At 46.7% G+C, this 20,762-nt stretch overlaps 1 protein-coding gene across 9 annotated transcripts in view; it reads left to right on the plus strand.

The window, feature by feature from the left end:
* The window catches only part of KCNMA1 (potassium calcium-activated channel subfamily M alpha 1), a 581,951-nt gene that overhangs the window by 353,732 nt on the left and 207,457 nt on the right, over nt 1-20,762 (plus strand). For all 9 annotated transcript variants that reach the window (XR_013232722.1, XM_077345959.1, XM_077345953.1 and 6 more), the window contains exons 8-9: nt 3,090-3,260; nt 5,372-5,463. Coding sequence is in view for 8 of the 9 variants with exons in the window: in XM_077345959.1 (XP_077202074.1) it covers nt 3,090-3,260; nt 5,372-5,463 (263 nt within the window). In the remaining variant the exon portion in view is untranslated. The remainder of the gene's footprint in view (nt 1-3,089; nt 3,261-5,371; nt 5,464-20,762) is intronic.

Raw genomic sequence — 20,762 nt, forward strand, 5'->3', positions numbered from 1 at the left:
ACGACAGAGATCAAATCCCCCTGGAGACGACAGAGATCCTCCCCTGTAGCTTTGAGGGGAGGATACACCACAAAGGACCCTTCCCCTTCCAAGTTCCACCCTCTCCAGGCTGTACCCCCAAATGTCCAGGTATTTCCCCACCCAGAGTTGGTACCCTAATGATCAGCTGCTGCCATCTGTTGCTGCTTCAAATTTCAGTAGATTAGAGGGAGTTGTGTGTGTGTGTGTGTTTTTTTGTCTTTTAAAGTTTCCCAAGGCAGCTTTGCCATCTCTATAGAAGCCAACGGATAAACGGTGACGGGGAGCCGGGCTCTGGCACATGATGAATTACATGCATGGGAATATGCGGTTCTCGTTCGTATTTGTGTGTCTGCCCTGGGACAAGCAGGTCAAGCAATTATCAGTTGTGTGCCCCGGAACATCTGGGACGCATCTGTCGCCATCAAAATGCAGATGAGCAGTGCTGCCGCTTCAGGGGCAGCCAATAGAGCCACATCTTTCCACATGCTCTCAACAATTCTGATCATTAGTACACTGGTACATAATTCAGGCGCAGTCTGAGATTTCTATAGTGGCCACAAGGTGGCAATATTTCCTTAATAATATGAAGTAAGGAGACCATACTTCCAGTATGAAGTAAGGATACCATACCTTATAACAGGGGTAGTCAAATTGCGGCCCTCCAGATGTCCATGGACTACAATTCCCATGAGCCCCTGCCAGCGAACGCTGGCAGGGGCTCATGGGAATTGTAGTCCATGGACATCTGGAGGGCAGCAGTTTGACTACCCCTGCCTTATAAGAACAAACAGCTGCATCCTGTTAATACTGTAAGATTAAAAACTCTTCAAAGGGATCCTTAATTGTTACATCAGATAACGTTTTAGTTTCTTCCCATCATTCTTTCTGCCCTCCCTACCCCCACCAACTATTTGAGGTGGGGTACGTTTACAACTCTGTTGGCTGAAACTTTCATCTGTAGGTATAAAAAATCCAAACTACACCAGAATTATTGAAGGTTTGATTGAAATCACCATCTTAGCATGGGGAAGCATTATCCAGAACAGTAAGCACAGGAAGAATATGGAGTCTGTGGTCTGTTGGTTTAGTTTTGTATGTCTTGGCCACAGCCCATGAACCAGGGGCACAGTCCTGGTTGCCCGGCAGTGGAGTCCCAGTAGGGTGGCCAGTCTCCTGGCCTTATAACTGACTCCCAAACTACAGAGCTCAGCTCCCCTGGAGCGTTTGCTGGCAGGGGCTCATGGGAATTGTAGTCCATGAACATCTGGAGGACCACAGGTTGACTACCCCTGTTCTATGGGTCTCTCTTCTTCTGCCAGCTCTGTTTCATTTGGCAAACCCCAATCCGCATTACTGGCCCTTCTCCCTGGTTCAGGTCTTGTGTTTTTATGATATTTTTATATCCTGTATTTTAAATGTGGTTGTAACAGTGAACTGTTTTTTTATGTTTGATATTGGCCACTTTGGGACCCTGTTTTGGTGGAAGGGAAGCTCAGAAATGTCACAAATGCATAATTAATCATAATTAAATCTTATGGTGCTAGGGGGAGGAGGGGGGCACCTCCCTATCACTGGGAAGCCAGGACGGACTTCCCTGTGCAGGCTAAAATGAAGACCCCCCAACCAGAGGGAGACAGTGCTAGGATTGCCAGCCTCCAGGTGTGGCCAGGAGATCCCCCAGGATTACAAGTGATCTCCATAAATGTTATTTATTTATTTATTCAATTAATTTGTGTACCACCCTTCACCATAATAGCTCGGAGCAGCAAACATAGAACAGCCACAGTAAGAATTATAACAGTCAAAACAGCAATTATAAACTTAGAAACATTGTACATGGGAGCGTTTGCCACAGATATAAGAGAGAAATCATAACTGTCAAGGACCAGTGATCATAGACTTACAGACACAGGGTATATCTGTAAGTTGCTTCGCAGGGATTGGACCGCGTTGTAGGGAGGCCCCATTGCTGGCAGCCAAAAGCTTGGCGGAAGAGCTCCATTTTGCCCCCACCCTAGAGTGCTTTGGAAGGTGGGGGTCTCTGGCCCAAAACCCTGCTGAGGCCCTTTGTCTCCCAAGGCTCCACCCCCAAAATCTCCAGGAATCACCCCAGAGTTGGCAGTTCCCAATTGTATGGATCAGTGTTCTCTGCATCCAAATGGCAATGTGGATCCATGTTCGGCTCTGTATGCGCTGTCCCTCAGAGCAGCAAGCATGTGAAAGAAGCAAGGAAGGGCTGTGAACAGAAGGAAAATGGAGCATTCCCCCTTAACATTCTTACAGTGGAAGAACATTGGGTTTCACCCAGATTCACTCCCCCCCCCCCCGTTTTGGGGTTTACCTTTTCTTGTTCCAACCCCTGATGCATATGGCGGTGTGTCCGTGGCAGTAGCCAAGGGCCAAATCCCCCCTGATCCAGCCCCGGCAGTGGCTGGGCTGGCCTCATCCCATGAGCAAGGTAACGGGTCATTCCTAGTCCTTTGTAGGGGGCGGAAGGGGGGAGGACCTCTGTGTCAAATGACCCAAGGAAACTAAATCCAGAGCTGTACAATTGAAAAGCAAGAACAATTAAAAGGACATGAATGGGAAGGAGAGAAGCCAAGGGAAAAGAGGTAAGGCTTCAACTTTTAGCGGAAGACAGGGATGGAAAGGAACAGACGAATCTCACTGGGGAGGGAATTCCATCATGCTAGGGCAGGGGTAGTCAAACTGTGGCCCTCCAGATGTCCATGGACTACAATTCCCACGAGCCCCTGCCAGCATTCACTGGCAGGGGCTCGTGGGAATTGTAGTCCATGGACATCTGGAGGGCCGCAGTTTGACTACCCCTGTGCTAGGGCAATGACCGAGAAGACCTTCTTTGCGTTGCCACCTGTTTGGCCTTTAATAACAGGGGCATTTGAAAGAGGGGATCCAAAGGAGACCAGTCTGATGGGGGTCGGTTCGAATGGGAGTCGGCAGTCCTTAAGTGATCATTCTTGAGTGGCAGCCTTTGAGCCCTGCGGAGGTCCTGACATCCCTCTGTTGCGTGCTTCAGGTTCTCTTCATCTTCCGTCCTTTTCTTGCAGGTGGAGAACTCAGGGGATCCGTGGGAAGACTTCAGAAACAACCAAGCCCTTACATATTGGGAATGTGTTTATTTACTGATGGTTACAATGTCCACGGTCGGTTACGGAGACGTTTATGCAAAAACCACCCTCGGTCGCCTTTTCATGGTCTTCTTCATCCTCGGTGGATTGGTAAAATGCTTACGTTGTTTCCCCAGTGGACTTGTTTTCTTAAGCTGCAGCATAGTGGCTAGGCTTGCCAACCTCCTGGTGGGGACTGGGGATCTCCCAGAACTACAGCTAGGGTTGCCAACCTCCTCCAAAATACAGAGATCAGACAACGGCTGCCCTGGAAGGGAAACTCAATGACATTGTACCTTCCGGAGGCCCCTCCCCAAACCCTACCACCCAGGCTCCACCGCCCAAACCTTCGGGCCTTTCCCATCAGAGATGACAACCCTAATTATGGCTGAAGCCCAGCCAGCAGCCATCGGTTCCCTTGGAGAAAGTATCTGTTTTGGGAGGAGAACTTCATGACTTTCTACCTTCCCCACCCCCGACCCGGCCCTCTCCAGGACTCACCCCCCAAATCTCCCGGAATTTCTCAACCAGGGGGCTGGCAACCCTAAGTAGCGGCCTTAACGATAGTCCCTTTAAAACCGTTTGTGTAAAGTTAAGTTGTGTGAAAGTTAAAGCATTTGGCTTTGGCGCAAAATAAGCATCCATTGATCAATAGCCATGCATGCCGATCCGGAAATAGGGCCCTAGGAATTTGCAGGTTCATAAGCCGCTACTTTTCAAGCCAACAATTGGTAGTTGTGCGTTAAGTGAACGGTGAAGTCTAAAAGGCAACTGCGGTTTCAAGAACCCTCCCAACCCTTCTGTGTTCCGTTCCCAACATTCCAACAAACACCGTGGCTTCGGATCACCTTTCAAGAGCCGCTTGCACGTCCCGGGCCGTGGCCAAGCTGGGCCCGCTTTCCTTCCAGACCGGGGCAGCCACGCAAGACAGCGGGGTGCGGACCCACGTAGGTGCAGGTTTCCTAGCCCGTCAGCAAGGGGTCCCCCTGCCATGCTTCTCCAGCGAAGCAAGAACACCCACACATACATTCTGGGAGGGGAGGGGGAGTAACCTTAGAATCGAATCTTCGTTTTCTATTCGAGCCAAAGACAGCACAGCACCTGTCACTTTTGCCTGACTTTTAAAAAGGACAGATCTTTAGTGCCAGCATTTCCCCTCTGTAAGGTAAGTGCTGATCCCCAGTCCATGTACATCTGTAGGCGGAATGAGGGCTGACGGATTTATCTCTCTCTCTCTCTCTCATGTTCCTTTCTATAGGGATGCCCTGTGTCATAGGTCAATTGCATGTTCGGGTGCAACATCTGCGTGTTAACACAAAACACTAGGTTGACCAGCAGCGGCTCTTAGAAGCATCCAGCCCCTGGCAAATGTTTGTTGGACAAAACATGGCAGATTTATATATATTGTTTTCTCCTCATCACCCTTTTCTTTTACATGTCCCTACATGTCCTTATCAACTTTTGTGAAAGGTCAACTTTTAAAAAGGTATATGTATATATGGACGAGTGTATACATATACATATGTTAATATATATGTGTGTGTGGATATATATATATATGTGTGTGTGTATATATATATATATAATCATAGTAGTACCATGTTCATTCTGATGTACAGAGAGAAAAGCCCCTTGATATGGTCACGTTTTTATCTTTGGTGATGATGATGTAAAACCCCCTCGTCTTTTTAAAAATTAATTTCACACTCACCCTCTTGATATATCTCAAGGTTTTGGCTTGCTTCGTCTTTGGTATGTTTTTTTTGTTTTTTTGTTTTGTTTTTGTTTTTGTTTTTGTTTTACTTTGGCGGCCTGTCGTCGTACAATATATCCACTCGCCCCCTGTCAGGAGCCACGAGCTTTATTGCTTTAGATACCCCCCCTGGATCTCATTTTGCTCTTTAAAAAAAAATAAAAAATCTGTTTTGTTTTGCGTCCCTTTTCTTTCCCCCACGACTTGGCCCGGGTGTGTGCCTCTTTCAAGACCACCTTTTGTCTCCACTTTCTCCTCTTGGTTTTTATCAACCCTTTTTAGAAATTCATCCCCTTTTTGAAAAAAAAAAAAAGAAGAAAAAGAAAAAGAAAGCAAACTTTATCGATCTAAGCCTTTTACGTTTTCGGATCTTGAAGCCGATATATCTCCTTTAAAAAACATTCATCACTCACCCTTTCTTTGGCCTCTCTTTTTAGTCTTTTCTTCTGTCTTCTATCTTCTCCCTTAGGCCATGTTTGCCAGCTACGTCCCCGAAATCATAGAGTTAATAGGAAACCGCAAGAAATATGGTGGGTCCTATAGCGCGGTTAGTGGAAGAAAGTAAGTATCCCAGCCGAGCTCTCCCTGCATGCCATTTTCTTTTTTTTTGTTTTGTTTTTTGTTTTGTTTTGTTTCGTGCATGTAGGCAATGTTTGCGCGCTACGTGCCAGAAATTGCTGCTCTCATCCTTAATCGGAAGAAATACGGCGGGACTTTTAACGCAACCCGAGGCAGAAAGTAAGTTAAAAAAAAAAAAACCAAAAAAAAAAAAAAAAAACATGGGAAGCAAAAGTAAGTCCCAGGGACAGTTGTGTGGCCTGAAATCAGGTCCCTAAGGGGGTGGCATTTGAACTCGCGGACACACCCTCTTGAGCTGCAGGTATATGTGGGTGTGGGTGTGTCCTGTTGACCTCAGATGTTTCCTCCTCAAGAACAGCAAATGATCACACCGCTCATGAGGCTGAAGTACAAGGGTTTTCCTTGTTCTCTGGGGACAGCTCTCGAACGCAGTTGGTACAATCCAGAAGACAACCCTGCTATTATTGACTTGCAGTTACTTTATGGTACTCATTTAGTTGGCATATCAAAGGGGTTTTGTGTGTGTGTATACTTCTGTAGCTGATTTGGTGCGTGTATACTTCTGTAGCTGATTTGGTGCGTGTATACTTCTGTAGCTGCTTTCTTTAGTCAGTCTTGACTTTCCAGTGCATCTCGACCTTCTCACCGCCATGATTGTGTGATCAGAGCCCCCCACCCCATCAAGGAGTCTACAGCACTTACCCACATTAACGTGCGTATGGTTCCCATAGGGTGGTGCTGGTTCACCATGGTAGAGAATTCATACCGTGCGATGCCATCCCCATTCTTAGAGAGGGGCTGTGGCTCACTCGTGGAGCATCTGCTTGACACTCAGAAGGTCACAGGTTCAATATCCACCAGCTCCAGTTGCAAAGATTAGAAAGGAGGTGGTGGGCAAGACCTCTGCCTGAATCCCTGGAGAGCTGCTGACAGTCTGCCAGGACAGTACTGAACTTGAGGGACCGAGGATCTGATTCAGTATAAGGCAGCTTCAAGGGTCCATGTGACCTGCTAGAGTGTGAGCCAACCCTCAGTCAATGTCATTAGCCAATGGCGTAGATGAAATCTCTGTCCTGGGCATTCGACAAGCAAGTGTTGTTTTAGTGGCATTGACAGAAATCAGTGTGCAGATGCCCAATGTATAACTAATGGGATGTCCTTCTACTACACTGAGAGGAGTTTGCATATGTATTTATTAAACATTATTAAAGCCATACATTAAAATCTAAGGAGAGTTGCTCAGTTGGATAGAGAGCCGCTGAAGTTGGCCTGGGTGTCCTCCTTAGGTTGAAGGAAGGCTATGTTGGGGCGGGGTGATTAGATCCCCATCTCATCAGAGGTTAATAAAAGTTTTGCCAGAGGCAATCCATTCTCAGATTCAGATCTCTTAGCACCCTAATATTTTATTCAGACATCTTTGATATCAACCCCCCCCCCCCGACAACATGTTGAATTCCAATCTCTAGAGGTTGGTCTGGAGTAGGCTTGTGTGCTGAAGTTTCATAGTGAATATCCAATCCGGAAATTTTGGACACCCCAGTAATTGTGGATGCCAGGGACTGAATGGTTTTAAAATAATCGTGCCAGATGTGAGTTAGTGGAGGTGAAAGGGCTGCAAAATGCTACCTTTTTGTGGTCTTCGCTACCATCTCATAAGCATTCACACACATTTTATGAGATGTTTTTGAGGCCGCGTCACAAGTTTTCTTCCAAACCCGCTCTCTCCAGCTCAATTCCTGTTTCTATGTATACCATGGAGCTGGCTTGGGACAGATGGCTTTGGAAACCCAGTTAGTAACCAGACTTCCACTAGTTCATCAGCCGAGTTGCCAGGGGCTTTGGTTCCCATAGAGCCTTCTGGAAACCAGTTGAATCCATTGGTCTCTTTGGGTGAGCATAAATCTGCTCTCTGACTGGACAGGGAGGGAGACCTGGAATCGATCCCTTAAGGCAAAATGTCCTAACTGTGGTACTCATGTAGATTGAATCTCTGCCCAAGAGATTAATTCTGGGATGTAGCCTGGGTGGACTTCCCTGCATGGATTGAAGTGCCCCTGGGGACATGGGCCTGAGGAACTGCAAGGCCCACCCAGCCACCAGCTCCAGAAAAGATGCCAGGGCTTCTGCTGGTGCATTAGGCGGTTGGTACTCCAGACATTTGGCAAAACTCTCCACTGTGTCCCATTCCAGACTCATCTATTCAATGCCTGGAATTGTTGGGGTGGACAACATCCTAAGGGAGAATGTCTGAGAAAACAGGTGGGATCAGTTCTTTCAAGGTTACCGTCTCACCTTCTCATACCCAGTCTAAGTCATATTGGCCTGGTCCACATGTTTCTCTGAGCCACTGTCTGGTGAATTATTATGCAATGCCAATGTCAGAGAGACACTGTTTCTCCTCGGCCTTCTAAATTTGTCTCTTGGGATGGGATGAAGATTAGAAGGGATGCAAGTATCTCCATATCTCCCCTCCCTTCATTTAAACTATCTTCTCCCACTGCCATGCCTCCCTCAACCCCCAGTAACAGGGATCCCCAGTCCCTCATGGGACTCCCTACTCACTGTCCACCTCTTCTTTTGTCTGTCACCATCTCCCTTTCTCTCTCTCTCTCTCTTGCTTTTCTGTCTCCTTCTCTCCCTTCCTCTCTCTGCTTTTCTCTCACTCATACTTTGTTCTGCTACTTCAGACTAGCCTGGCTACCCACCTGAACCTAGTCAATGAAGTAATTTTGTTGCAGCAGGATTAGAGAAATACGTCATAGAGGTTTTGGTCCCCATTGTCCCTGTTAGCCAGCATTGCTCTCTACTCTCTACACTTGATCGACCACGTTCCCAGTCCAGGATGACCCCAGCCCCTAAATATCAGGCTTTCCCGCGAGCTTTTAGGCTTGCTTGCTTAATGTTATTCAATTTCTGGAAGCTTTAGATCTTTTATTTAATGAACTTTGCATCTGTCCGTTTGTTTCTGCTTGCCTGTACCTTATTTTGGCTGAAGCTGAGCTCTGTCACCAGAACACAGCCTGTTCGATTTAACTTTATGCCTTGTTTCCTGGTTCAGAAAGCTAATTTTTAAGTACTTTGGAGGAGCCCTTTACTCACGTACATCTTTCATCAGGGCGCATAAACTTGGGAATGGCAAAGTAAAAAACCATTAGCATGCAATGTTTGATATTGGTTTTATAGTCAGTAGAACAAGATTGATGAAATGTTATGTTTGGCCAAAATTTGAGTTTTCCTTTGGAATTCAGCATTGAGAGGACGGGTTGTCAGGACCAATAATTTTTCTATTGCTTGGGATAGGAGGCATGTGGTAGTAATTAGCCAGGGAAGGTCTTTAGCTGAGTGACTCCACAAAGATCCTGGCAGGAAACATAATGAGAAAGTACAGTTCTGCGATTGCTGATGTCAAAAAGTTTCCAGATAAAGTTGAATGCATTTGCAAATGCTGGAGCCGCTGAAGTTTTGTCGACAGACATTGCTCAGAATCTTAAAATACGGTTTGTGTTTCCCTCTCCCAGGAAGCAGCGTACATTAAGATCTTTTTTGGGCATCCATAATTATTTAAATAATATATTTAAATTGTCATGTCGTTGAAGGACAAATAGGGATAGCTGAATTTCCCTTTTCTGCTTTCCTCTTTGTTGTTGTGCTTTGCTCACCTTCCAGATTAAACTGGAGACTTTTCTAAAATCAATTTTGGAATTTGATGTGTGAGCTTGCCGTATTTTCAGATCACATCTTTTAATATTTCAGCCTACTTTTGCCTATTCTATAAATCAAACAGCAATAGATAAAAAAAATTAAAAGAGGGATGTATTTGCAGAGATTGAACAAGTGCATGAATGAAACAGGAATGCATTATTCAAATTTTTAGCCCTGGGTCCAATGTGGGGAAATGCTCTCCTGAGTGACATCAGAGCCCTGTGGAACCTTGAGCAGTTCTGCAGGACTTGCAAGACAGAATTCTTCCACCGGGCCTACAGTTGTGGTCTAAAAAAAATCAACCAACAAGAATTCTCGCCCCTTATGTGGATCATCCACATAGGGGGTGAGAATCCTTGCTTCCTGCCTCCACTCCTCCCCCCTGCCTACCTGCTGGGATGTCTGTAGGATGGGGCAGGGCCAGCGTTGTGCGTTTATGTGCTGGCCCCGTCCCTGCCAGTCTCCTGAGGATGCCCCCACTCTCTGGAGGATGGGAACAGCCTTAGAAGACTGGCAGTGGCGGCATCACCAGACATTGAGCTCAGTGCTCGGGTGCCGCTGCCTCAGTCCATCTATGGGTGCAGTCCCCGGGGGCGGGACTACGGACGTCATGTCCATAGGCTTCTGTTGGAGGGACTGCACCAATAGATGTTTCACGTCAACAACCTCAGAAATGTGCTGGCCTCCCCATCCAGCTAGGGCAGGCTTGACTCTTACCCCCTGCCCTCCTCACCTTTCCAGTCAATATAAAGAACTAGGCAACTGGCTGATTTTATGTTTAAGACTTTAAAATTGATTTAATTTATTGATTTTTAAAAAATTATCTGTATATTTTATCTGTATTGTATATTCTATTACTTGTGATATAATTTACCCTGAGTCCTCAGAGATAGGGTGGAGAACAAATATAATAAGTAAATAAATAAGTAAAGGCTTGAATAGAATCCTGATGTGATGGTGCAGAGATACAGACGTGCAAGGAGATAGGGGGGGGGGAATACCATATCCTGTGCACACTTTTAACAGTGAACGTTCTGTTGGCATATCTCAAAGTCATGTGTCTGCAACATGGAACCCATGGGCACCCTCCAGAATGAGCAGATCCTGTGCACACTTACAACAACAAAAGTTTTATTGCCATAAGTCAACATGGTGCCCACAGCACCCACCAACACCTCCCTGAGGTCAAGGTGTTTAAAGAAAGTGGGCCAGATGTGGATCTTGCCCTGTATTGTTTCTGATTGGTCACTGGAGATCAGATTGGCTGTGCAGATTTTTTTAAATGTTGCTTTGGCAGAAGCCAGCAATGCCATACCAGGCTCTTCTCTGGTTGCCTGAAGGTCAGGGATCGCAGCTATCTTGTGCATGAGCTCACCACATTAGAGTCCAAAGATGCCATCAGGTACACCGGCTCTAAGTAAACAAGCCCCAAGAATAGGCTTGCAATACATACAATCCATCAGGCCAAGTACAGGCCACCAGCCTCGTGTTCTGGCCTTCCATATGCCGAACAACCTTATTGGTCAATACAAAGCAAGCTGGACAAAGCAAGCTGGACAGGCTTTCAAAGATGCGAGCAGGTGAGCCATAGGCTTTCTAGGCATGCCTTAAAGATTCCTTGTGATCTGCAATGACCTTTAAGGTCAACTGGGAAAATTCCCTTAGCCAATGTCCTTAGTCAATGTCCTGTCTCTTGACCTGGATAGCCCAGGTCAGACCTCATCAGATCTCAGAAGCTAAGTAGGGTTAGTCCTGGTTAATACTTGGATGGGATTCCAGAGAGGGGGGGGGGATCCATGAAAAAATAAAGCAGTGGAAAGACTTCCAGCACTGCCACCATCTCCATCTCTCTCTCTCCAAGTACTGTCCAATCAGTCCTTGTAAGACTAGTGGAAGAATCGCTGTTTCCAAGCCATTGATAGGAAACAGTAATATACCTTTGGAGTATTTCCCCTCCCTGTGCCTCAGGGACAACTTATGTATTTTTGTGGGGTATTTTTATGTAACATGCCACAAGATGGCTTGTCCGTAATAATAATATGTGCCCCCCTCTCCCAAAATGGCCACAATGGGCCTGGAGGGGGTGGAAAGGGGAGGGGCCCTGGGTGGGCATGTCCACAGCTCTGCTTCCCAACATATTCTGCATGATTTGCATCACTTCCAGGGTTTCTCAAAGCCTGAATAATGTTTCAGGGGTTCCTCAATGGTCAGCAAGTTGAGAAAGGCCGTTGTAAGCATTTTTCCTCTGCCATAATCAAGCCGGTCGCAATGTGCACTGGACCTTTGCATCCTTACCCCCTTCTCTGCAGCCTTTCCCACTTTCTTACTGGATATAAGGACACAGAACTTTGACTTTCAATAGGCGATGGACTAGGGTTGATTTACAGATGAAAATATAGATGGAAATAAAAGCAGAACTACCGCTCGGTCATCCAAGTCAATTTAGCCTCCCCTCCACACAGACATAAGAGCCTCTTGTGGCGCAGGGTGGTAAGGCAGCAGACATGCAGTCTGAAAGCTCTGCCCATGAGGCTGGGAGTTCAATCCCAGCAGCCGGCTCAAGGTCGACTCAGCCTTCCATCCTTCCGAGGTTGGTAAAATGAGTACCCAGCTGTCTGGGGGGTAAACGGTCATGACTGGGGAAGGCACTGGCAAACCACCCCGTATTGAGTCTGCCATGAAAACGCTGGAGGGCGTCACCCCAAGGGTCAGACATGACTCGGTGCTTGCACAGGGGATACCTTGACCTTTACCTTTTACCACACAGACACACACAAAGTCCCACGTGGCTGTAACCTTGTTTGAGGAGTTGTCTGAATGTTTTTTGCTTGACTGAATTATTTTGGCTGTCTGCGGTTCTTTCAGATATGTAAGGGTGTAGTGTGATATTTCATGGAGCGTGTGTTCCTTTGTAAGATAAAAGAATATGGAATAACAGGTTTAGCGATTAGCCATTTCCAAACTTTTTATAAAGAACATATTTAAAGTTTGGGCAGAAATTTGTGAAAAGATTTAGAAGTGAAGAAGAAGACCATAACAGAATATCCAAAAATCTCTCTTTCTCGTATTTTTTGGGATGTACAATATTTGCTGACTGGAAGGATATGAACGGACATGACTTTAATTGCTGTTAAGGCTCATTAATTTTGAGACTGGAGTATGTCCCTAAACATTTCCCACTGGAATAAATGAAACTGTAAAATACTTTGTGGTCATTATTGACCGCCACCCACCAGGTAGGGCCTAGAAATCTCCCAGGGCCAAGAAATCTTTAGAAATCTTCTAAAAATGTCACCTGACCACACTGGGGTGATGCCAACTGGGTCCTCTTGACTTCTGGGCCACGGCAAAACACTCCGTGTGCTTTGTGCATGTGGCAACTTTAAGCATATGCCTGAAAGCTCTGTGTTTTAACCAAGCCTCATTTCTGAACTTTTAAAAAATAGTTAAAGCTCTCTAGTTTCTCTTTGCTCAGGATTCTCTCCAGTTCATAGACGTGTCTTCAGATTTCTTTAATTTATGTGCCATAAACCAGCAAATAATCAACATATCATCAGGAAGGATAATCTGCTAGAGATCCCTTTCAGAAGGAAACGTGATCCCGAACAGCTATATTTCCCAGACATAAAAAAGAGACCACAAAGAGACAAAGTAAACAGAAAGACAAACAGATAATGCAAATGGACAGGCCACCTTGGATCCATTAGACATCCTGGTTTGATTCTGAAATACAGAATGACTTGACCCCCCCCCCTTTAACCCTAATCTTTAGTCAATTTTCTCTGGGTCTCGCATAGCTGTAACACGCTACAGATAGCCCTACGGCATAGAAATTAATATATTTTTTTCATGGGAAAGACAGGTTGACTGCAGCTAACCTGCTCTCCGATGATATTGCTTCCATAGCAAAGTAAGGATTCCAGCCCAGGTTTCCAGATCCGAGACTAATGCTATGTTGACTCTGAGGGTTGTTTAAGAGTTAAGAGCAGGAGTTGGACATGTTTGCGTTATATCCCAGCTTGCTGAGAACTTACATGCATGTTTAGAACATTGGACTCCCTCCCCCAGGCTGAATAGAGCAGGGGTAGTCAACCTGCGGCCCTCCAGATGTCCATGGACTACAATTCCCATGAGCCCCTGCCAGCATTCGCTGGCAGGGGCTCATGGGAATTGTAGTCCATGGACATCTGGAGGGCCGCAGGTTGACTACCCCTGGAATAGAGACATACGATGCTGATATTTTGTGCCTGAATATTTTCCCTCTGCTCAGTTCAAGCTGATTACCTAAATGTCCATTTAAATGCCTTTCAGTGGGATCGGCTTAGACTTTGCATGGGTGGCCGGTTTAAACACACACTCCCGGCACAGCTCAACTAACAGCTGATCTGGTGTGGGGGGGGTAGCTTCTCCTCATGGGTCAGCTGTTTGTCTGGCTGGGGGTGGGGTAGGTGGAACTGGTTCTCCCCACACAGCCCAAATCATTTCTAAGGAGAGAAGTCCCTCTACAGATCAGTTGTTTATCGAGCTTTGGAGTGGTGGTGGTTTGAACAGGCGCACCCCGCACAGCCAAAGCTGTTCCCAGGGAGAGAAGCCATTCCATGGGACAACTGTTTGTGAAGCTGTATGGGGAGGGCTGTTTTGAACTGAACTGCTAGTCAGCTGTTAAGTTAAAATGGCCATCAGCCATTTTAACTGCCCCTTTCATTTACCCCCCTTCCAAAGGGCAGAAAACGAAAGGGACTACTCACTGCTATTGAATTCTGGGGAGGGGGAGGGGCGAGTCAAACCATCCCCCCCTTCACAGGCCAAGCCGATTCTGCAGAGAGACTTTTCTGCATGGATCAGCTGTTTGTTCGGCTGTGTGTGGGGGGCAATTCATACTGCCCCCCTCTGCACAGCCTGGCAAACAGCTGATCCATGCATGATCACCTTGAGCTATGTGGGGAAGGGTGGCTTGTACTCTCCCACCGCGGGGAGCACTGCCTGGCAACCAGCAGTCCTTTTCTCTTTCCTTCCATTGGAAGGGGGGTGGGCGGGAGTGAAAGGGAGGGTTTAAATGACTTCTGGACATTTCAGCTTAACTTCTGACTGGCAGGTTAGTTGAGCTGTTAAATGTAAACGCCTGCCAGCCATTTCAGGTCTCCCTTTCGCTTCCCCTGCCTTCCAAAAAGAAGGAAGCAAAAATGAGCACTGGAATGGCAGAGCATCTATTTGGGAAACCCAAGTCATCCGAACTGAAAGACAAAATGGCTTGGCGTTTAGAGAATCAAATGAGAGAATCGTATGAGAGAATCAAAGTTTGGTTGAGCAGATAGCAAAGAAAACAAAACAAAACAAGAATCCACACTGGTTGGGTTTTTGTTTTCGCTTGGCTAAACTGAATTGTGCACCCCTAGTCTTGGATGCCGTAGGCTGGCCTAATTTCATCAGGGTCAGTCCTGATTAGTACTTTGATGGGAGACCACCAGGGAAGTCCAGGGTTGCTACAGGGAGGTAGGCCATGGCAAACCACCTCTGAACATCTCTTGCCTTGAAAACCCCATTAGGGGTTGCTGTAAGTCAGCTGCAACTTGATGACCCTTTCTGCCTCCATTTTGTTTAAATAAAATAAGAACTGCCACATAATTGACAAAGGGCTATATTGAGGACTTGGAAAGCCAGGTTGAGGTCTCACCTTTGTCACTGATGTGGTCTTCAACTCTTGATTTCTTATTATCATAATAATTCTAGAAAAGTAGCCATTTGAGTCTGTCGCAACAAAAATAGTCATGAGTATCTTCAAGGTACTTCAAGGGAATGAGCCTCTTGTGGCGCAGAGTGGTAAGGCAGCCGCCTGAAAGCTTTGCCCATGAGGTTGGGAGTTCGATCCCAGCAGCCGGCTCAAGGTTGACTCAGCCTTCCATCCTTCCGAGGTCGGTAAAATGAGTACCCAGCTTGCTGCTGGGGGGTAAACGGTCATGACTGGGGAAGGCACTGGCAAACCACCCCGTATTGAGTCTGCCATGAAAACGCTAGAGGGCGTCACCCCAAGGGTCAGACATGACTCGGTGCTTGCACAGGGGATACCTTTACCTTTACCTTTTATCTTCAAGGTTAACATGGTTTCATTCCCTCAGCCATTCATGGTCTGGAATCCACTTACATCTGACAAAGAGGCATTTAGGCCATGAAAATTTGTGATGGAATAAAATCTTTTTTGTTTTTGAAATGCCACTTAGATTACTTTCTATGATCACACCAGTCTAATGATATGACTTTGGGAGGGTTTGGCCAGCTGTATATTAGGAAGTAGAGCTTGGTGTTATCTGTATATTGATGACATGCTGGTCCAAATCCCATACCTAGCTGGGCTAGGAGATGCATAAAGATGTTAAATGAAGTAGGAAAGAGAATTGTGCCCTCTGGTACTCCACATGGAGGTAGCATGTGCCTCTCATTGCAGCCCTCTGTTCACAACCCTGGTGGAAGGCTACTGGAGGAAAGCTATTGTCCTTTGTACTTCAGTGAGTCAATGAGCAAGAAGCTCATGACAAACCGTGAATGCTACCATGAGATCCATCAGCGTGGGTAGCACCTACCCCCTCTGTCCAGTTGTCATGTGTATGGAACTGGGGAGTCGGACAGGATGCCAGTAGTCAAAGGAGATCTGAAGCAAAGTGGAGTGAACCTAGCTATCCCTAATTAACTATTTAAAAACCTGCATTTGTCACAGGTGTTAGTCCCTTGATTTGGACAATCAAGGCAGGAGCATGAACTCTCCGTGCTTATTTACTAGATCAAGACTATCTCCTAAAAGCCACATGGAAACACTAAGGTTGTCCATCAGCTGAAGTGCTTCAACTGATCCCTGCTTTTAACTTAAATACTTGCACGGAATGAGCTTTGCACATTACCACAACTTCAATACCTTTTGGGATACCTGCATGGTGCAGTGGTTAAGTGTGGTGGACTCTCATCTGGACGAGTTAGTTGTATTCCCCACTCCTTCTGCACATGCAACCATCTGGGTGACCTTGAGTCAGTCACAATACTCTCAGAGCTCTCGCAGCCTCACCTCCCTCACAGGGTGTTTGTTGTTGGGAGAGAAAGGGAAGGTGATTAGAAGCAGTCTTCACTGGCAGTCTTCAAGCAAAGGTTAGATACACACTTTTCTTGGATGCTTTAGGATGCTTAGGGCTGATCCTGCGTTGAGCAGGGGGTTGGACTAGATGGCCTGTATGGCCCCTTCCAACTCTATGATTCTATGAGTCTATGATTCTAAGCCACTGAGCCTCCTCAGGGTAGAGAAAAGTGGGATAGGAAAACCAACTGTTTTTTTTTTTACAGTGCATAACTTAGAATGTCACACTTCTTTTTGTTTAGAAGGCCGTCTTTAACTTCTTCCTTTTAACTTTGAATATGCCATTACAGAAATTCACCAGGACCACATTAGGTTATAACAGAAATCTGCCTCCTCACTTTGAGCCCCAGTGAACTAAAGAAACAATTTCATAATACAGTTTATTTCCATGGATTAATCAACAAGCTCTAGTAGATTCCCAAATAAATGGAGGAAAGACTGCAGAGCTAGAAAAGAGTCCTTCTCCATGGCAGGAAGGTCAATTATAACTTCAAATCTGTATTGCGGTTGGCTCTGATGATTCCGTGGAATTTCACTTTTTCTATGCAGACTGCTGGAGCACAATAGATTCCTTATAGTTTGAGTTGATTGCCCAATAATAGCAGGGTGTCTTTTGTTTGGTCCTAACTGTTGTTTCCTGGAGCTTGAGAATTTCTGGGGTTTCAAAGGATTAGAGCAGTAAATTAAAGGCTGGTTGATACTGGTGTGCTGGCGCTAGAAGCGTGGGACTTCCTCTGGTGTCCTGAAAACCCGCTGACTTAGCATGCCCTTCGGACTGCATGACCACACACTTAACATCTTTGTCTTTTGGTTTCAGTCAAAGGTTTTAGCCAATGAAGATCTAGACCAGGGTTACACGCTCCGGCGTGCTTCGGCGAGCACTGAAGCCCGAAGGAGCCAGCGACACAACATGGAGGGGAGAGGAGGAGCGCCAGCTGGTGCACCGGTGCCACCCCTCCCCTCCGCGTCATGGTGCTGGCCGCCTTGGACTTCAGTGCTTGCCGAAGCAGCCGGAGTGCGCAACCCTAATCTAGAATTTGTTTCTCCGTGTCATCACAATGGGCCGTACAAAATATTTGTGGTGGAGACAGATCTCCATGTGGTTGGCAGCAGCTGAAAAGGGGGTTATTCACAGACCCTGTAGTTGTTTCTTGGTTCGCTTTTTGGGGGGAAAGATTATAGTTTGGTGCAAAACACATCTCAGAGAGTTGCCACCATTTTCTCTCCCATCAAAGTGTGAAATGACTGTCATCACCATAACGAGAGGCCAATCTCTAGCCCAGGGGTAGTTAAACTGCGGCCCTCCAGATGTCCATGGACTACAATTCCCAGGAGCCCTTGCCAGCATTCGTTGGCGAATGCTGGCAAGGGCTCCTGGGAATTGTAGTCCATGGACATCTGGAGGGCCGCAGTTTGACTACCCCTGCTCTAGCCCCTAGCCTAATTTTCCCCCAATTTCTTGTCATTTCCTTATCACTTTTCAACTTGCCATTTAATTGCAATTGGAACTGGTATTTAAAAAAGCAACCGGTTAAGGAGATGGATTCATTTAACCCAGTGGTCCCCAACCTTTTGGAGCTTGGAGGATTTTTTTTGGAATTCTGACGCAGGATGGTGGGTGCAACGTCAGAAGGGCTGCCATCACCTCAGTTCTTTTTGCTATGCTGCTGTTGTCAAAACAGTAATTTAATAAGTTGGCACAGCTGATCTAATCGGAAGCCTTTCTGGGCGAAAGCACCATCTTGCCTCATGCACTGGCTAAAAACATCTGGCGAATGCCATCACCCCCTGGCACCATGTTAGGAACCCCTAATCTGACATCCAAAGGAAGGCACGTCAGGAGGAAGTTCCTGCCCAGACATTGTCATGTCATCCAAGAAACCATTCAGCCCTGAAAGTGTAATAAACTGGGTCCTTCTGCTACAGATTGCCAGGAGATACTGTTGCACAATACATCCTGAACAGACTAGGCACTCCCATGACTTTTCTAGACTCCTTGGTCATATGGAGCCTGGAATATGCCAAGCCCTGATTAAGGCAAGTTTAAGACCAAGAAACACCTCAGGCTGTACAGCCGGAGGACTCTAGAAGGGCTGAAGGGTTCACCCATGCTTCTGGCTTCAAGGAGAACCACTCCTTCTTCCTGGTGGGGCTGCCACCTAACAGAGGCTGGTGTTTCTGGATGCTGCTAGTGATTTGCTCCAGAAATACCTTTGATGGTAGGGGGGGACAGGCATCCTCCCAGCATTTGCCCCTGTGCTGCTGCACTGGCCAGTGGGGGCGGGCAGTGGGGGTTGCCATCACTTTTTGTGTAAAACTGGGAGTGATGTCATTGCATTGGGACAGTGCTTTAGGAGTCACCCAAAACTCTATGGGTTAAACCATAGAGCTTGGGGCAAAACTTAGAGCATTGTTCTGATGCAATGATGTCACTTCCAGTTTTGCAAGGGTGCTCCTGTTCCTACACCCCACATCTGCATTGGGCAACTCCAAGCACCGTTGATACCTTAAGGTAATGTATGTTTTTCTGTCTCAATTCCTCAACGTCATCAGCATATGAAATTCTCAGTGTGGCCCCATCTGTTGATCCTTAAATATGGAGATTGGAGCCATGCATAGTCAAGTCCGGTCTTTCTGCAAACCTGAGAAAAGTCCCAGCAAGCTTTGCAGAAAAGTCTGAAATCTAAAACAAAAAAATAATACCCCCCCCCAAAAAAAAACATGGGTGGGTTAATCCCCCCAAATTAAAGAAACAGTGCCTGTAGCTTTAAGAAAGAAATACCCTGTTAGGCATTATGAGCCATTTCTAACCATGGTTTCTATCAGTAAAATCAGGGAAAGGGGGCAAGGCCCTTTCGTGGACTGTTCTGGCCTTTGAGGGAGGACTCATTGGGGCCGAACCCACCAGCTACCGCCAAGCGGCTGGCTGCCTCCCGGTTTGCATGACTTGCCCAAGGGATGCTTGATTCCATTCAAAAGCAGATGCCCCACAAAAGCTACTGTGGTGTAGGGGTTACTAGAGTTGCAGGCTAGGATCCGTGAGTCCCAGGTTCAAATCCCCAGTCTGCCTGGATGCTTCCCAGGTGACTTTGGGCTCGTTCCATACTGTCAGCCAAATGTTTGTGACATGCCGGTTGGTGAATGGGGAGGAGCTGGGGAAGGGGAGGAGATGGGCTGCCATGCTGAGGAAAAGAGAAAACCATCCAGGGAAGAAGCTTCAGGGAAGAATATGATGTCCCCCCCCCCCACACACCTCAGGGCCTTGTAGCTTTTCTGCAGTGCAAGAGGGCCCAGATCAGCAGGTAGACAATCTTCCAGGGAGAAGCTGCTGGGGAGTTGGGGGAGGGGGAAGAGGAGCAAAAGATGGAAACCGGGAAGCCAATAAAAGTAGGCTTGCTGGTGAGCAGGAAGGAGGAAGGAAAGCAGGGGGGTGGAAGAAGCGAGAAGTGCTACCAGGGAATCCAAAGATGCCGTGAGGTGGGAGGGGGAAACGAGGTGCCCCCTGCAAGGCCTTGTGGGTCTCTCTCATTTCTAACTCAAAAAAATCAAATCAAAACCAAAATGTTTATCTGAGGTCGCTTATGTGGGTTGTAAAAATTTGGTCTGAATAAGTGAAATCAGCACAAAGTCTATGGGAGCCGGGGCGAAGCAATCAGTGATGTGGCTTTTGCTGAAGAAGGAAATAACAACCCCCTCCCCCTGCGATTTCCTGGAATCTAAAACCCAAAATATATAATGCCTTTAATCTGCGTGAAGTCATCATTGACAGGAGCGTTATTCGGAGAGATTTAATAGGAAAGGCATTTCCTAGCCTCTGAAGAGGATGAGGATGAGTGTGTCAAGTGTCACAGCTAGGGTTGGGTGCCTCGGCCGCCAGAGCACCCAACCCTAGCAGCTGGCTTATGGCCACCCCAACAAGAGGCTTTCCAGGCAGGTAGGAAGCAGAGGTGGTTGACCATTGCCTTCCTGGGTGATCTCCCTGCTTAGGTTATTAGATCTGACGAGATCAAGCTTTGCTTTGCGGCCTTCTCTCTGTCATCATGGCCTTCATGGGAATTGATCTTAGCCACCACCTCCGCCCATCCCCATCTTATCGCACCTGGAGTGCTCTTCAGGATGGCCCACTCAGAACTCGAGGGCAGAGCGAAGGGAAGGGCGAGGGAGGGCAGAGATGATGGGCAGCCGGCAGACGAAAGCCTGATTGGAAAGCTTAAGAAGGGAGAGGGAGAAAAGAGAAAAACCCAGCATATGTATTTGATATAAATATTATAGTTACCCAGAGACATCTAGATCAATATATGTCACAATTCATTTACTTGCTTGACGAAAAAAATACAATGTAGTCAGTGAATGTGGAACAGAATTTGCGATTTACTCTCTGTAATTTACTGTGATGGGTTGGCACGGGTGGGTTTTTTTTGTTTTCTGTTTCGTTTTTTTGGGGGTTTTTTTGAAGAGG

This window comes from Paroedura picta, chromosome 7, assembly GCF_049243985.1.
Source record: "Paroedura picta isolate Pp20150507F chromosome 7, Ppicta_v3.0, whole genome shotgun sequence".
In the NCBI taxonomy this organism is placed as follows: domain Eukaryota; kingdom Metazoa; phylum Chordata; class Lepidosauria; order Squamata; family Gekkonidae; genus Paroedura; species Paroedura picta.